Source organism: Pleurodeles waltl, chromosome 11 (genome assembly GCF_031143425.1).
Source record: "Pleurodeles waltl isolate 20211129_DDA chromosome 11, aPleWal1.hap1.20221129, whole genome shotgun sequence".
NCBI lineage: Eukaryota > Metazoa > Chordata > Amphibia > Caudata > Salamandridae > Pleurodeles > Pleurodeles waltl.
Window position 1 is genome coordinate 593,143,298 of NC_090450.1, and position 19,232 is coordinate 593,162,529.

A 19,232-nucleotide genomic window follows, 5' to 3' on the forward strand; every position below is an offset into this window, starting at 1 on the left:
ACATCCCTTCTTGCACAATCATTTTGTACACTCTTAATGTTGGTGATGAATGACTTGGTAGAAATTGTGTTATCTGGCATTGACAGTGATTGTGCACAGTGGGCCCTGCTTGTCAATAATTTAACTTAGCAGATATTCCTCCTGTGCTCCACAAGACCTTTTCTTATTTGTCATACACCAGAGCATCTTACGTTTAGCCTGATTGATATATGATAGCTCATAGCTTCTGAACTAACGATTTCAGAGTTTTGACAACACCTCTTAGATGTCTGACCTGTAAAAGTCCGTATTCAGTGACTATATAGGGTCGAAACATTGACAATAGTACTTTCTAGGCTGACTTTCCTATTGAGGAGTTCGTGATATACATACCTAATCAGATCCTAATTCCCAACATTATATGAGCAGACACGCTAACTTTTCTCGTTTTGTTTTGTTGGATATATTTACTGTACCTGAACATTTGGTGAACACAACCACTTTGTTGACAGCACATTTTGAAATGTCATACCTTATATTTATTAGTTGGAGATATAAAATTACAATGGTATTTCATTTATTATTCATGGGTCCCTAGGTGTGAATGTTAACAATGGTTGCACTTTGTGAAACTGTCATGTTTTCTTAGACACATAAGTACACATAGTCCATTAGACCACCGATTCCATGAAATACTGCAAAGGAACTACTTTTTTGTTTCTGGGAAAACATTGAGTGAGCTCTTGTTGTGTGCAGCTCCTGAACATTTACGGCTATTTTAGCCTCACCTCCTGGTCTAAGTGTCCATTCATTAATATTGGTCATGAGCACCACTAGACAATGTAAAATGTATTTATTAGACTGTTCCTCAATATGACGGCAATGGGTGGGGAGAGAATTTATATGGTAAAACATGGTTTTGACGTACAAAGCATTTCAAAGCCATATACATTCAGAATATTACACGAGAGTCGAAGAACTGAGCCGGTGTTTTCCACTTTCAAAACCAATATGGCTTTTGAATACAGTACCCATTTGTATGCTTCATTAGGTAGAGATGCTCAGCACAATGGAAACCTCCTTCTTCCTAAAAAAATATGCAATTGATTCTTCGTTTTACAACAATCCTGTGAATGTATCTTCTTTTGTATGACATAGTGCTTGACAAATATGTACAAATGGAATTTGAATCGACTATATAGTTTGGATAGTTAAAGTGAGGTTTAATGCAGATTATTTCAGAATTTTAGTAATATTACATTTTAATTTATTTTTTCATATATCCAGCTCAGGATTTATGCATAATCAAAAAAAGTAACAATCCGATTACCAGCCATGAATTCATGTTTATGAACATGGTGTTGATCAAATGTCGGAGGAAATCACTTTAAGAATAGATGTATGTACTGCCTACACATATTTGCAAAGAAATAGAGATCTTATTTTCCAACCTATTTACTTCTTACAAATACGACTTAAGCACTGAGGCCTGGTTTCATTATTTACATGTCATATACAGGACTGAATCTGGTGCAAAACATTTACTGAACCTTCTGTATTAGCCAATAACCATGATCTCTTATGAAGATTGCCTTAGCCAGAAGCAGAAAGCCAAGAAAACATCTTACATTCTGTGGCCTACACATACCCACCAGCGTTTGTAAACAGCAGTAGTGCTCTATGAAGCATTATATATAAACAAGTTATTATGATTAATAATAAAGACCGTTTTACATGTGTTTCTTTAGGTCGGTGATTTACAGTTGCAATTAACAACAGCACTTTCTGCTGATTGTTCATTTGTTCCCATTTATGTTATATTTCTAACCCAATACATCTTTTGGAATGGATGTTGTTGATCTTCTGAGCCAGTACTATAATGTGGTCTCACTTCCCATGTCTCTGGGGTTCTTCTCAGTGTCGGTGTCATCGTAGTCTGACTCCAGCTCTACGTTCACTTGTGGCACTGCTGCTAATGGGTTCCTGGGGTAACTGAAGGCGGGAGATGGAGGGCAGGAAATCTTCAGGTGAAGTGTGATACTGGAAAACGAGAAGGCAAAGAAGATTTTAATTAAAAAGTTGTACATTTCTTTTCAGTAAATTTAAGATTATGTTTGAAAAAAATTAAAGTGACAGCTTTTTAGCAAAGGAACACATTGTCAACTGAATTTAAGTAAGACAATTATTTAATAGCAACTGCTGACCTTTTCCCATGGCCTTATCACAAGATGTCGAGTGTGATACCCAGGCCAGAGTTAACAATTGCAACAGGTATCTCCTTTCACTAATTACTTGGTATCACAAGTTTCGTTTCTTGGAATGGGGATTAACATGCAGAACTCGGATTCACTTGGTCAAAAAAGCTATGCAGGCATTAGTTATGCCTTCGTTCACACGGACGCTGTGTAGTAACTTTGAGCAGATGGAAATGTCTATTGAATCACATTTGGGGGCATATTTATACTCTGTTTGCACCGAATTAGTGTCATTTTTTTTACTCTAATTCGGTGCAAAACTAACTCCATGTTTATACTTTGGCGTTAGACCTGTCTAGTGCCAAATGTATGGAGCTAAAGTCATTTTTTGGAAGTGGAAACCTACCTTGCCTTAATGAGATGCAAGGTAGACGTTCCCGTGCAAAAAATGACTCTATGGCCTTAATGCCATATTTATACTTCTGTGCAAAAATGGTGCACGGGAGGGGTCAAAAAATGGTGCAAAGCTTGCTGTGCCCCATTTTTTAACGCTGGGTCAGGGCAGGGGTTAGGGGACTTGTGGGCCTATTTCCATGGTGGAACACCATGGAATAAGCCCACAGTCGCCCTCCCTGGGCCCCAGGGACACCCCCACTAACAGTAGAGGGACAGCGGTGGATGGGGGACCCCATCCCAGGTAAGTACAGGTAAGTATTTAATTTAATTTTTTGAAGTGCCATAGGGGGCCCTGAAATGGGCCCCCATACATGGCACAGGTTGCAATGGCTATGCCCAAGGGACCCTTGTCCCCTGTGCTGGCAATTGGGGTGGTGGGCATGACTCCTACATTTTCTAAGGGAGGAGTCATGTGGCATGGTAAGTTTAGCACCATAAAATGACGCTAATCTGGTTGGAGTCATTTTTTTTTACTCAAACCAGCCTAGCGTAATTTTTTGGTGCTAAATCCCCATCTCTCAGACTGCCACCCCCACCCGGCTAGCGTAAAATTTGTTTTCAGGTAGCCCACCCTTTGCACCGGCTTTCGTCATTCCTTAAATATGATGCCCAGCCGGTGTCTAGGAATGGCGCTATACTTTTTGCCGCAAACCTACTCTAACGCAGGTTTGCAGCAAAAAGTATAAATCAGGGCCTTGGTTTTACCAGGTACATTTGTAATTATGCAGGGTAAGATCCTCCCTGGGAGTCCGCTCCATCTGACTCATGATAATCTGATCCACGCGGCTTGTAATAGAGCTCCTAATCTACTGTCCCAGGTGGAGTAGTCAGAATGTTAGTGAGGAATAAATTCCAGTTGAACTTCGAGGAACAATTTTGCTTGATCCAAATCAATTGAGATATTAGGCAGTTGCTTATGAGAACAGACACTGCAGTCCTTGGATAGTGAGCGGCTGATGGTCTGTAGCATTCCGTGCCCATCTGTTCTGTTCAACACAGTAAATACAGCATTTTGGAAGAAATTATTTTTTCATGGTTTGGTGGAAAGCACTGGAATGTCTTTAAATGAGTGCAAAAGTAAAGTTGGATTTACCCTTTTCTTCACAATTTTATTTGGGATACATACATGGGTGTAGCTTAGTCAATTATAGTCTACGATTTAGCAACGAGTGACAGAGCACCGATTTAAAAGGCCATGTGGTGGCTGGGGCATGATTTAGGGTGGGCGTTTTTAGGAAAATTAGCTTGGAGATCGAAAAATTAAGGAATATTCTTGATAGCATTAATATGGACATAGAACCGCTCACTAGAACAACCCACTTGCAAGGCAACTTTGTGTATCCCTAAGTGATAACTTGCTACAAAGCCCAGTTAAATAGTTAACAAATGCTGGACAATACAATAAACAAAGCACATACCATCGTGCTGTGTTTACAAAGTAGCACAATGTAATGCCATATTTACATGGCATTCACTAGAATGTACGCAAAGGAGGCATGATACTGCGCACCTTCAGTACAATGTTGTATGATTAGCTTTGTCACAGAATTTTTGCATTTTTACAACTGGATTCCTTAAAGCAAGTTCTAGTTAATAAAAACTCAATGTAAGGTTAAAGGCCAAACAACAGTGCCTGACATTTATGAGACAGAGATGTGTACTGAATCAAGATTAGAAAAATGCAGCAAGTACAAATGACACCTTATCTCTGACGCCTTCATCCAACTTCCTACATCTCCTATACAGAAGCAAGGTATTTGATAGGCCCTTGGTCCTATTTGATATTTACTGCAGTTGTATTAGCAGGCAGGCTAGTGGACTATTTGTTTTGCTTGAGCTCAATCTGGTTATCGGTGACCACATCCAAAATCCCAGCTTCATGGCAGGCCACCCAGTAAGCAAAGGGTCACAGTGAATTAGTGAATGATAGTGGGCAATGGTGGATGGTGTTGTTGTAGGAAAGTACCATCTTGCCTGGCATGTTACCCCCATTTTTACTTGTGTGTCAGTTTGTTTTTGCCTGTCTCACTGGGATCCTGCTAGCCAGGACCCCAGTGCTCATAGTTTGTGGCCTGAATGTGGTCCCTGTGTGGTGCCTAACTGTGTCACTGAGGCTCTGCTAACCAGAACCTCAGTGCTTATGCTCTCTCTGCTTTTAAAATTGTCACTGCAGGCTAGTGACTATTTTCACCAATTCTGATTGGCACACTGGAACACCCTTATAATTCCCTAGTACATGGTACCTAGGTACCCAGGGTACTGGGGTTCCACGAGATCTCTATGGGCTGCAGCATTTCTTTTGCCACTCATAGGGAGCTCAGACAATTCTTACACAGGACTGCCACTGTAGCCTGAGTGAAATAACGTCCACGTTATTTCACAGCCATTTTACACTGCACTTAAGTAACTTATAAGTCACCTATATGTCTAACCCTCACTTAGTGAAGGTTAGGTGCACAGTTACTATGTGTGAGGGCACCCTGGCACTAGCCAAGGTGCCCCCACATAGTTCAGGGCAATTTCCCCGGACTTTGTGAGTGCGGGGATACCATTACATGCGTGCACTACATATAGGTCAATACCTATATGTAGCTTCACAATGGTAACTCCGAATATGGCCATGTAACATGGCTAAGATCATGGAATTGTCCTCCCATGCCAAATCTGGTATTGGGGTGCCAAACCAGCTCTCTGGGGTTTCCACTGCAGCTGCCGCTGCTGCCAACCCACAGACAGGCTTCTGCCCTCCTGGGGTCTGGGCAGCCCAGTCCCAAGAAGGCAGAACAAAGGATTTCCCCTGAGAGAGGGTGTTACACCCTCTCCCTTTGGAAATAGGTGTTAAGGGTTGGGGAGGAGTAGCCTCCCCCAGCCTCTGGAAATGCTTTGAAGGGCACATATGGTGCCCTCCTTGCATAAGCCAGTCTACACCCATTCAGGGATCCCCCAGCCCCTGCTCTGGTGTGAAACTGGACAAAGGAAAGGGGAGTGACCACTCCCCTGTCCATCACCACCCCAGGGGTGGTGCCCAGAGCTCCTCCAGTGTGTCCCAGACCTCTGCCATCTTGAATGCAGAGGTGTGAGGGCACAATGGAGACCTCTGAGTGACCAGTGCCAGCAGGTGACGTCAGAGGCCCCTCCTGATAGGTGATTACCTGGTTAGGTGGCCAATCCTCCTCTGAGGGCTATTTAGGGTCTCTCCTGTGGGTTTCTCGTCAGATAACAAATGCAAGAGCTCACCAGAGTTCCTCTGCATCTCCCTCTTTGACTTCTGCCAAGGATCGACCGCTGACTGCTCCACGATGCCTGCAAAACCGCAACAAAGTAGCAAGAAGACTACCAGCAAAATTGTAGCTCCTAATCCTGCTGGCTGTCTTAACTGTTTCCTGGTGGTGCATGCTCTGAGGGCTGTCTGCCTTCACCCTGCACTAGAAGCAAAGAAGAAATCCCCCATGGGTCGACAGAATCTTCCCCTGCTAACCCAGGCACCAAACTTCTGCTTCACTGGTCCTCTGGGTCCCCTCTCATCTTGACAAGCGTGGTCCCTGGAACACAGAAGCAGGATCCAAGTGACCCCGATGGTCCAGTGGTCCATCTGTCCAAATTTGGTGGAGGTAAGTCCTTGCCTCCCCACGCCAGACAGTAATCCTGTGAACTGCGTGAACTGCAGCTGCTAGGGCTTCTGTGTACCTTTGCAAGGAATCCTTCATGCAAAGCATAGCCCAGGTCCCCAGCACTCCATCCTTCATTGCTCAACCCGCTGAGTTGACCACCGGCTTCCTGGGACCCTCCTTTGTAGTGTTGAGACAACCGCCATGCTCAGTTCACTTGAACCCCTGTTCAAGTGCTTCTGCGGGTGCTGCCTGCTTCTGCATGGGCTCTCTGTGCTGCTGAGCGCCCCCTCTGTCTCCTCCTCCAAGGGGCGACCTGCTGGTCCTTCCTGGGCCCGGGCAGCACCCATTTTCTTCAACCGCAGCCTTTGCAGCTAGCAAGGCTTTTTTGCGGTCTTTCAGCATGGAAACAAATCTACATCCTTCAATATGCTGTAGGACATTTTCTGTGCAAAGGAGAAGTTCCTGGCATCTTCCATTGTTGCAGAATCTTCGGCTTCTTCCACCTGGAGGCAGCCATTTTGCACCTTCATCTGGGGTTTAGTGGGCTCCTGCCCCCCCTGGACACTTTTGTGACTCTTGGACTTGGTCCCCTTCCTTTACAGGTCCTCAGGTCCAGGAATACATCTTCAGTGCTTTGCAGTCAGTTGTTGTCTTTGCAGAATCTCCCATCACAACTTTAGTGTGTTTCTGGGGAAGTAGGGTAACTTTACTCCTACTTTTCAGGGTCTTGGGGTGGGGGTATCTTGGACACCCTCAGTGTTTTCTAACACTCCCAGGGACCCTCTACACAATACACTAGGCCTGGGGTCCCTAAGTGCATTCCACTTTCTTTATATATGTTTTTTTTGCCCTTAGGCCTATATCATCCTATTGTATTCTACAGTTTGCACTACTTGTCTAACTGTTTAATTACCTGATTTTGGTTTGTGTGTATATTTTGTGTATTTTACTTACCTCCTAAGGGAGTATATCCTCTGAGATATTTTTGACACATTGTCACTAAAATAAAGTACCTTTATTTTTAGTAACTCTGAGTATTGTGACTCTTATGATACAGTGCTATGTGATATAAGTGGTATAGTAGGATCTTTGTATGTCTCCTAGTTCAGCCTAAGCTGCTCTGCTATAGCTACCTCTATCAGCCTAAGCTGCTAGAACACTACTAATCTACTAATAAGGGATAACTGGACCTGGCACAAGGTGTAAGTACCATCAGGTACCCACTATAAGCCAGGCCAGCCTCCTACAATTGTCTACTCTATTCCCCGAGACAGCAGTGCAGCGCAAGGACAGGACAAGGAGAGCAGATCTAGCACCATTTCTGGTCTAGCATTTTTGACCTTCTAACCTAAACCACTAGATCAACTCCACCATAATGACTTTCCATTACTGTCAAAGCATTCCGGGTCCCCAGAAAGAACTGGACATGCATTCCTGGACTCTTCACTTGGCACTTCATGTTAGGGGTAATTCTGCCACTCCCAGAGCCTCTGTAGCAGTCATCCAGCCAAGCCGTCTTGGGCACAACTACAGTCCAGCTGGAGGTAGTGGGACCACATATAGTTTCAGGTGCTGATTACTGCACAATTCCTGCAAGACAGGTTTGAAGTCTAATGGAGGCCCAGTCCAGTTCTGAACTTCAATACAAATCTTAGCAACTAGGCTATTCGGGAGGAAGGCCTTTTCAATTTCTTTTCCCTCAGCTGGCACACTGAAAACCAATCTTTGTTGGATTTAGATGTGAACTACAGATTTCAAGCCAGAGATCTATATAATTCCTTTTTCTGTAGGCAGGTTTATGTGGGACAAAATCACAGCAGCACAATGCTAAAATGATCCGACCTAGAGGTGAAACGAGGGGTAATAAATAACACTACTATCCCTTCTTTGTATGTCTGCCCCATTCCCTCTGCACACCTCAATGTCAATTGGTAAACACACGTAAAGCCCAAACTTGTAACCAAATTCACACTACTGCCTGGAGTTCAAGGAGGGGGTGGAAGGTAAGTGGTGCAAAAAGAAAAAAAGCCAAGATGCCTTCTCCCTCTGGAACCAAAGATCTGCAACCCCATATCCACCTGGACTGGCCCAGCCCTGCCCCATTTAGAAAACAGCTGAAGACCCACATGATTATGGCACAATAACAGTCCACTTCTGCTCTCATACTGAGCTGCAACTCCAGTCTTTCACTATATCTTTGACGTTCCTCCTGTACAGTGCTTTGCTGCCTTTCAGTTAGGTTTGCACTATGCAAATGTCACACAGGTACCTACTATAAGTGAGTTACAGTGTAACTGGCAAGGTGTTGTCATGGGTTCAAGTTTAAGTGCAAGGCTCATCTGCAACACAGCCCTGCAAGTTCTCTTGCTTGACATAGAGAACTGTCTGGGTACCAGCGTTGTGACCCTCATCCCCCACAATGGACTTCACTACTTACTTTCAAGCGCCACCTTCATCCATTTATGTCACAGACAGCTCTGGCTATACACTTCAATATTATTCTATTCCATATAACATTCAATATTATTCTGTTCCCTAGTAAAATACAAATGTCTGCCAATCATCTCAGTACTACCACACACCTAGAGCAAATTACTGTTCTCTCTCTATAACACACACACACACAAATACTCTCTCGAAGACATGCACATACTCTCCTGATTAACACACAGAGCTGTGCTGACTCTGTGACTTGAAGAACCCCCTCTACTCTTATGAGTATCACACATTTCTACAAGTGCTGGCGAGTCCTGAAGCGCAACGCTCCACACCATTTCAGTCCTGAGAGTAAGACACACAACTTGACAGTACATCCGCCTTCGCTCCTTAACTGCAGCTGGCCCACTTGGTCCTCTCTCTCCTTACACAAACAAGGCCACACACATGTATGCTGTTACTATAATTTCTATCCACCATCTGTTCGTGCTATTCCTCACCTCCACTGGACCACTTTAATAAGGACCTGCAGGTAGAAACACTGAATCTTTCCGCGTTTATGCGTACACACACACACACACACACACACACACACAAACACTTGTTATGCCTGCTAACTATGACTCATAAGGAGCTTTGCCAACAGTCTTCTGATGCAGATGCAAGCTGCCCACCACAACTCTAGACGTCATTCACACATGAATCAGTACCAAAGCACATAACATTCTATGTGCAGAAGCCATTCATTTAGCTATTTGCCACAGACAAACTCATATTTGGCAATGCGCACAATTCTGAACTGCTGGGTGCTGCTCCAGCAACTGTGCCCCAGACACTCATGCACACTCACATATAGACACATACTCATGCACACACACTTACATGTACATATAACATAAGTATTTGTGAAAGTGCATATTTTATCCTTGCAGTATCTTGGTGCTGAGTGGCATATATTTACTGGGCTGTATGATGGAATATCACCAACAAAATTTTACAATAAAAAATATAACCAAAGAATATTGAAGACACATATATTGACTTTATATACTCTGTGTATAAAGTACAAAATATTGACTGCAAAAATATAGAAGACCAAAATATAATCACAAAAGCATATAACAATATACACTTTAAAATAAATGTAAAAAAATATTAAACACTGTATGTAAATGAAGGAAATTATGAATAAATAAAACATAATCAGATCACTACATATTACAAATTAAAAAATATATATGCAATACCACTATGATTTTTTTTTTAATTAATAAAAATATGACTACAAAAATATATAATTTAATGTAATGTAGGGGTCAAATACACTATTCCCACTCAAAACTATACAACTGTAGGGAAAGTGTTGTGCTTTGAAGGGGTCAGATTTACTATTGCCACTTTACCCTAAGCAACATTAGGAAAACTGTTGGACTTTGTGGCGGGACAGAATTACTTTTCATTTTGCAACATAAGCAACAGTAGGGAAAATATTGAACATTGCAGGGGTCTTATTTACTATGTACAGTTCAACCAGAGCAAGAGTATGGAAATAGTTGGACACCGGAAGAGTCAAATTTAAATTTTTACCACCCCAGCATAAGTAACAGTATGGAAAGGGTTGATTTTTGGAGGAGCCATATTTTCTTTTCGCACTCCAACATAAGCAATATTAAGCAAACTGTTGGACTTCAGAGGGCCCAGATTAACTATTAAACATACAAACGATGATGGGAGGTATGCTTGTGAGTGGTGTAACCACTGGCAATTTCTGGGGGTAGCATTCCAATCTATTGATCTCCTGCTCACCCTGCCACATCACATTAGGCCCAGCCCTCTCAAAATCAGTCTTGGTCATGCTCCAATAGGTACAGTCCAGCCTGAACTGCCAACCCATGTCTTTTCCAAACAAGGAATACAAGCAACCCATGACTGGATTCAGTCTAATTGGGCCTTTTCAGTGGGGTGCAGCTTGGTTCCAGTGGCACAATGAGCAATGGTCCCACGTTTGGGCAAGGCACAAGTGCATGATCGCTAGATTCCAAGGTCCCACCTTTTTCCCTAAACCTTCCCCATTCCAACTCTCCTAATTAGCAACTCAGTACTAATAAGAAAGGCTTGTCAAGACCAAAGAAATGTGGGACAAATTACTCGTCACCCAATGACTCTAATTTAGCCATCTAGCAGGTCCCAAATAGTTATATACGTTGAGCACTAACATATATATAGGATGATGATAATGCAATGCATCTTGGCAAATCTCTTCAATTCACATCTCATAACAACCATGTAAATAAGGACTGTAACACAATCTATACATGCAGATCTCTTATTCTCCAATTGCTCTTCTGACCTCTCCCGTATCCATAAGATAGCACAGTGGATGACCTACTGCCACAGCAGCATAGAAACTCAGATCAAGAACATAGAAGATAAACCACCAGCACAATTAAGGGACCTGCAGAGCTATCAGCAGAACACAGATTATAAAAATGCATATCTATTTCTAACACTTCTTCATCCAGAACACCACTAAGTGCTACATCCTACAACATGACAACTGCACCTTGGTGGTCATGGAAACACTTCCTACCTAGGTTCAAAGGAAAGCCAATGCACTCCCAACCTCATAGCCAGACTATGTAGCATGCTAAACTCATGAACAAGTGCTTCAATGCACTTTATGGGGGAAGGATGCTCTCTGAAAAATACTATAAAGCAATACTATACATTACAATAAAAAACAAACTTCAAAGTAGAATTTTCTCATAAAACATGCTGGACTATATATTTCTACTATATTAATACACTGCACGCAGTTAGTTTGATGGAATGAATGTAAGGCATAAAGGAGGGAATTCTAATTTTTTATTTGTTTTTCAGGTCTTTCATGCTAATTTCTCATTTTAAAAAGAAACATATCTAGAAATATTTATTTTTGTCTTTTTAAGGGTTTGTATTAACAAATGAATACATTAAAGTTTATTTTTAGTGTACTGTTTTGTTTGTTGTTTAATTTTGTGGTTTTAAGGTTTGTCTTCTACTCTTTGCAATCTGTAAATGTGACTAATTTTTTGTGAACATTAACCACTCACAACTGATGTTTTTTTAAAATAATACAGACTGCATATCTGTTAGTGTTTTCAAAGTTTTCAGGTATCTCACTACACACACTAAGGAAATTAACCAACAAAAAATAATTTCCTCCGAGAATGAGTCACATGTTCAGTAATTTAATATGTTTTGTTGGTGACATAAAAGGTTTTAACCAACAGTGCTTAACGTTTTGGACAGTGTGTGTGTTGTGTGTCAGAATATCAGCTAAAGAAATATTGTACTACAAGAATATCATGGTGAAAATATTATCAACCAAAATATTATGGAAGTAAGTGAAAATTTACTTTTGTTACATATATATGAGTTAAGTGCACTAGATGCTTACTTGACTATCTATATATACCTTGTTAATAATGTATTCATAAATGTTTGCATATGATATTTTGTACCACAATATTTAATATTCAATATTTCTGAACTATAAATTCAGGTGGGTATGTTTCATAATTCATTTTAATTTCCTGTTCGAACTTTGATGATCGCTTGCCACAGTTCCTTTGAAGTGTGGGTCCTGGTTCTACTGGGCAGATTAATATATTTTGGATTGTGTAAGAGTTAAGGTAAAATGGCTTCGATTTTGGAGTATGAGACAGAGTGCACTGCTTCAAACATTGCAGAACGTATTCACTAAGTGGCATGATACTGCAAGTATTTTACATGTAGGAAATAATAGACATAATCCTGATACATATCTTTGTTTTGCAATAAGGGAAGATCTTGTCTGTTTGTGTGCCATGTTTCCTAATAGCCGCTTTATTTATTCAAGTATTCTCCAACTGCGTATAGAGCCCATAAATGCTGACTTCAACTCAAATATTGAACATGCAACAACCAACATTCATTGTTTCAGAACAGGACATTTTGGAGAGTACCAGTTTTGCAGTATTTACATCACACTATCACATCTGACAATCAAGATCTGTTTTGTAGATATGGTGTCCACTTTACTAATGTTGGTGATATTGGGTAATTTATGAAGCTCTGTTAGGCATACCATTAATATCCTCTATGACTCACAAAGGTCATAGATCTTTATAGGGCTACCCTTTAATTTATATTTTTCAATGTGTTTTGTAATTTTCTTTTTTTAAAATATTTTTTTTTTACAAACATTTGTTCGAGTTTCACAGACATCTAGCAAGAATAGAAAAAAATGGTCTAGGAGATTTCAAGAAAGATTTTATCACAGAATTCCTCAAGAGAGGGCATGTCCACATAATATCTAGGAGGTAACTTGTTTCCCTACAACCTCACCAGCAGGTGTCAGACTAGGTGAGGATCAATTACATCGAGTAAGTTAAGGGAAAGTTGTGTATTTTCTACAGAATATCTTGCCTTGAGCATGGCAGGCAAAATTGAAAGTATGGAAGAATACCTTGTGAGATTGTTTGGGATCAATTTTAATACCAAGGTCCTTCTCCTATTGTGTTGGGAAAGGTGGTTTGCATGTTGTTGTTGGGGAGTTAAAAATATTATAGATTTGTGAGAGCAAGTGTTTCGACAATGGAAGATGCTGAAGGAATTTGTCAAAGGGTGTGGGAGTCCTTGTGCCCTGACTTTGTTGATTGTGTGACCGAGTTCCTAATGTGGAAATAATGAAAGCCCTCAGACTTGTGGAATCCATATTCATGTTTGATGTCCTCAAATGACTTCAAATCACCATCTGTGTAGAAGTCTCGAAGACAAAAACAGTCCCTAGACATCCAGATCTGGAAGTTATGAGTGGACAAACTTGGTATACAGTCTGTGTTATCTATAATGGACATGAGTGGGGAGGGAAAAGATATGAGGCTTTTTGCATACCAAAGAGATCCATACAGCAAGTGTGGCTCAGGTATCCGGGAAGATGCAAAGCAGCTGACCTCTCATGCTTTGGTAACCCATGGCACATCACATGTAGGTATGTCTGTATGTGTTTGGTTGACAAAACTCCACTGTTTATCAGTTTCTCCCTTGAGCCATTCGATCATGTAATGTAACTGAGAGGATCAATAGTAGAGAATGAGAATCGGGACCCTCAGCTTACCCTCTTAGGGGTATCTCATGGATGTCTTGGTGGCAAGATGTGACCGACCTCCCTTTCATGTATAATTCATGAAAATCATCTGTAGGTGTGAGATGCCTTCTCTCCCAGTGGAGAGAGGCATGGATGAGAATAAATACTGAATGTTGTGTAATAGGGTAATTTTGAGTGCAGAGATCCATCCCATCTTGGATAGAGAGCAGTTCTTCCATGCTGCTAGCTAGGATTTGGCATCAGACATTAGGTATTTGAAATGAGTACTTGCGAATTTGTGAATGTTAGGAGTCAACTGCATGCCTAGGTACCTGATGGAATCGGCGGACTACCAGAATGGTGAAGCAGTATTCAGTGATTCTCCCAAAGTGTTCCCTCTAACAACGACCAGGCCCACAGATTTAGTTATATTAATTGAGGCCTGCTACTCCTCGAAATTCCTCAAGTAAGGGAATAAGGGCCTGAAGTGATTGTTGTGGCTGAATGAGGGTAAGGAGGTCATCTGTGAAAGCAAACATCTTAAAGATGTCACAGCAGAATTAGATGACATCTATTTGTGTGTGGCCTCTGATCTTCTTTAGGATGGGTTCTAAAAGGAAAAGGATTTGAGCCAGGGGACATCCTTGTTGAGTGCTTCTGTGAATAAATGTGGGGTCCGAAACCTGGGCATTAACCCACATCTTAGCCTTAGAAGTACTTTAAAGGGCAAAGATACAAACAACAAATAGAGCACCTTGAACAAATTTCTCCAGGTTATCAAAGAGCTTACACTAGTCCACCCTACTGAATACTTTTTCAGTTTCATGGGACAGAAGGATTACTGCCTCACCCTTCTTTCAGGTTATATCAGTAAAATGCAGGGCATGTTTGGTTATGTCACTAGAAGCTCGATTGAAAACAAGCCTCCTTGATCAGAATGGATTAAATTGGAAATTAGACTCTCCAACCTATTGTCCAGGATGCTTGAGAGACATTTGAGATGCAAATTAAGCAGAGAAATTGACTGATAGGCAGGGCAAAGAGATGGGTCTTTTCCTGGTTTAGGGATTAATGCAATAGAGGCTTCCGCCATGTTATGGGTGTCTACTTCATTTGCTGTAAAATCATTGAATAGGGTAGTTATGATGAGAAGAAGTTGAGGGGCAAATTTCTTGTAAAATAAAGCAATAAACCTAGCCTGGCCCAGGACCTTGGATGATTTGAGTTGGTTATTGGCCTCCAATAACGTTACCTCAGCGCCGGCAATAGGTTATCGAGTTCCAGCGCAGATGCAACGAGGAGTCAAGGTAGAGTGATAGACTCTAAGTAAGCATGCCGTGAGTCCTGGGGAGTGTGTTCTGCCATGTACAGTGATTGGTAAAATGATTGAAACGCTTGAATATTACCTTTAGGAGTGTTGTGCATAATTCCACTACCTCTGATCTCGCCAGTGAGTCTCCTGGTATCATATTCCCACCGTTTGTACGCTAATATGCTTGTTACGCCCCTCATGGAAGCAGTATACAATTAGCTATATCTAGTTGGTCTCTAACTGCCAGCACTTTCTGCCAAATCCTATTAAAGGGGGTGTGCTTGTGTTGTTGTCCACTAGGTCAGCAGTTAGGCAAGTCCTGGTAAGTTCTTGAATGAAGTATCCTTGGATGACTGCTTCAAGGGCATTGCAGACCACCCATTAGTCCATTCTCCCCTGTATGTCGTTTAGGGTTAGATATTCCACCAGTTTCTCCCAAACCTCAACCAGAACCACTGGATTCCAAAGGAGGGAATCATTCAAACAGCAGGAGCCCCTGAACTGCTTGGAAAGGGGTGCTTCCAACTGAAGGGTGACAGCTACTGGGTCTCTGAAGGAATCTAGGGATCCAATCAGCTTCTCAAGGAGAGTGTTTGAGTCTTTTGTCAAAAAGAAAGAGGGTGATCCTGGCATATGTGTGGTGTGCCGCTGAGTAGTGAGAATAATTAAGAATTGAGAGGGAGTGTCATGTGCGCCATCCATCTACCAATTCTAAGTCCACCAGCCATGTTCGGCCCTTAAGAGATAATGCTGTCATCTCCCTATAACACTGCTGGGATCTGTCTTGAGATGTGCTAAGCACCATGTTAAAGTCTACCCCAATGATCATGGGTCTATTCTATATATTTACTTTAAATGTAGAGCAAAATGAAAATACAGGGCCATTAGGTTAATTTTCAAGTAAAACTTTAATTAATAGAAATGTATTACATTAAATGCACATTATTTCTCCGAAGTTTAAATTAAAAAATAAATACCAACCTAAATACTAAGCAATTATTTTTAATATGTATTAATAAATATTAAAATAGATGCTTAGAACTAATTAAAATTAATTAATAAAAAAAAAAAAGGTATTATTATTTTTTAGATTGAAAAGGGCTTTAAGATGTTATTAAAAACAAATACGTACTTCTTATATTTTTCTAACATTAGTTTATACTTATTTATATTTTTAAATATTTTAAATTAATTATTCTAACAATATTTCCTATGTAATTTTATTTTAAGTCCCTACCTCCAATATTATCTATAGGAGGGTGCTATAGCTCCACTGGTGTGCCATGTGTAGTGCTTGATCCACTGCTGTTTGCTACTTTGTAGCAGTAGCTTATACTTGGAGTTTGTGAATATAGAAAAGTATTAAACTTACTCAAAAGTGTAAGCTACCTTTGTTAATTGGGTCCTAACATTATAACATTACTTAAAAGTGTAAAAGTACATGTCTCCATCCCTTAAACATAGGACTGTGCCAAATGTACAAGTATAAACTTACTACTGCCAAAAAGGAGCAGTAGTAAGTCCAGCAGCTCACATGGTACACCACTGATACTGCAACTCCCTCCCTTTAGAAAATAATGTAGGCAGGGTCTTAAAATAGAACCCCATGGGAAAGAAAGTTAAATTACATTTATTTAGACTTTTCAAATATATATCTAACATTACATTAAAATACATTTTATTTTATAATGAAATATTGTAATATATTTTGTAAAAAAAAATGTCATTTCAGTGTGTTAAAAATATGTACATTATTTTAAATTAGTTCAGTACTTAACATTTTGTAATTTTAAAGCATAATGAATAAAAATAAACAGTTAACTATAAATGTAAGTGTAATTTTTTGTTAATAATTCTTCAGAAATAATGTTAACATTACATTGATAACAGGTATATAAAATAATTGTTAACAATATTTAACATAAAATGTTTTTACTATTGTTTTCATGTTTACATGTACCCAAATGTGTTGATGAAAAAGAACAACTCCCTGTACAAAGCCAAGGGATTTTGCATTTGTGGGGAGATGTAGTGAGAATCCTTCCAAGTTCATGCTAGAGAGTCATTCCTGATCTTTACGTTTGCTTGATGTAATTCACAATACAAATGTTTAGCTGGTTTAGTTTCAACTAGGTGATTCACACCTATAAAAGGATGATGAAGAAGTATGAAACAATCAATGCCTTATACTGTACTTCAAGAGAAAGTACTGTTTTGTCAGCATATTGATGAATCATGATTCCATGGTTGATAAGAACCATTTTCAGAGTTCCCTTAAATGTGATGAAGGTCACTAGGGTCACTGGGGTGAGAGGGGCTGTTTGTGGAGCGAGGGAGGCTATTTGTGGGGCACCCCAGTGACCAAAGTCATTAGCCACAATAGGTCAATGGGAACTGGTGAGAACTTAAGGAGTCTAAATAGATGATGTCTATATGGATGGCGTCAGTAAATTACATGGCATTGGGTACATTTGTCTGTAATGAGATTGCTACTTGGATGGTGGCTACAACCTAGTATGAAGCCTGACTGATACTTTTATAGGAGGTGATGAGCATCGATACACTCTTAATGTTGGTTCACAAAAACATTTTGTAAGATTATTATTGATGAATGAAAATGGGTGACACACTAATAGTTTGATAATTAGCCTTGGGCTAGGCTTGCTTTCTTTAAGAATAGGAGGGTTTTCCCAATTTGTAAAGTGTTCGTGAAGGTGTTTTGTGTGAGGAGGATGTTCATTATATTGAAAAGTAGCATGAGTATTTTGCCAGATACTTGTTTCAGAATGGCCAGAGCAAGGATGTCATCTACATATGTGTTTGCATTGAGAGAAGATATGTTGCTGTGATATGTTTTAAATAGAACATCCTAAAGTTGCAGCAGATGCTTGTGTTGCATGATGGGATGGTGGCATGGCATTGCCTGCTTAGTATAGTTCTGGTGAATTCAACAGGGGTCTGAGGCAGTAGTTTGTTACTTTGCAGAAGGTTTCCCTCTCTGTAGCTACTTCTTTTATGGCAGCACCTGAATACATATTTGTTCTGTAGAAGCAAGATTTCTAAATGCTTACTTGAATACTTTAGCTCTGTTACACATTTCAGGAAACTAATTTTTCACCATTCTCTTTATTTCTGTATGGTGCATTTTCTGCCAGAGAATTCTAGAGTGCACATGCCATCCCTTTCGATGCAACTCCCTCATGTCTGTTAACTTGCTTCTTCTCATAGCATTACCTCCAAGGATGAATTCAGCTTTGGCTACATCTTCTGCTTCAGAGCTTACTACAGCGCATGCGACAATTGCGCCTATGGCTGCAGAGCAGTTTAAACAGCTGATAGAGACCATTTTAATTGCAGTCTTGGACTGTTTCCCTGTGAACCACGTCATCAGAGGAAGAGAAGGGATGCTGTCAGTTACCATGCCAGTTTCAGTACTAGCCTCAAGAAGATACTTCTGGCTGTCTCTTGGAAGGATGATGCCTCTTGAGGTACAGAGTCCCTCAAGCTCAGGCATTGAAGAACTAGTTAAATGGCAGAGGATGCAAAGTTACCTAACCTTTCTTTCAGGGCATTCAGCTCTTGTGGAGGAATACAAGACAACATGCTCAGTCCAACATGCTCAGTCCTCACCAGAGAACGGTCTGAGTCGTTGCCACAACATTCCTCTTTATACTGCGCTGCCGTGAGAAGTAGAAGCAAATTCCACTGGAAATGGTTTTGTACTTCTGGCCCATAACCCATAAATGTTGGTACCTCTATGGAACGTACTTTGTTTGATAATTGCATTCCCAGCATTTGTAGTTCTTCTGTTAGAACCATCTGCAGACCGGACTGTCTTGATTCCCCTCGCACAGTGTTCAGTACCCCCAACGCACTCACTCTCACATAGTTAAAGGCTTCATTTAATCGAACAATTCGAACAATAACTGACTTTGAAAACCAAATAACTTCATGATAAAACCAACATCTTTGTGGGCTGGAAAACCCATTGTATTTTTGGATCTTTGGATTTAGAATCTTATCTGACTTTTTGATTCTTAACCGTCTGACTCAAACACACTGAGATGTCCTTCCTCACAAGAGGGCAGGTAAGAAATTAGGACAAAGGGCAGACATACGGTGGCGAACATAAT

At 40.6% G+C, this 19,232-nt stretch overlaps 1 protein-coding gene across 2 annotated transcripts in view; it reads right to left on the minus strand.

Annotated features, from left to right (window-relative positions):
* Positions 1 to 438: 438 nt before the first annotated feature.
* The window catches only part of SLC4A5 (solute carrier family 4 member 5), a 706,789-nt gene continuing 687,995 nt past the window's right edge, over positions 439 to 19,232 (minus strand). Inside the window, exon 24 of one of the 2 annotated variants that reach the window (XM_069214106.1) lies at positions 439 to 2,019. In XM_069214106.1, coding sequence (XP_069070207.1) covers positions 1,854 to 2,019 — 166 coding nt within the window. In that variant the 3' untranslated portion in view covers positions 439 to 1,853. The remainder of the gene's footprint in view (positions 2,020 to 19,232) is intronic. The other variant, XM_069214105.1, reaches the window with a different exon arrangement.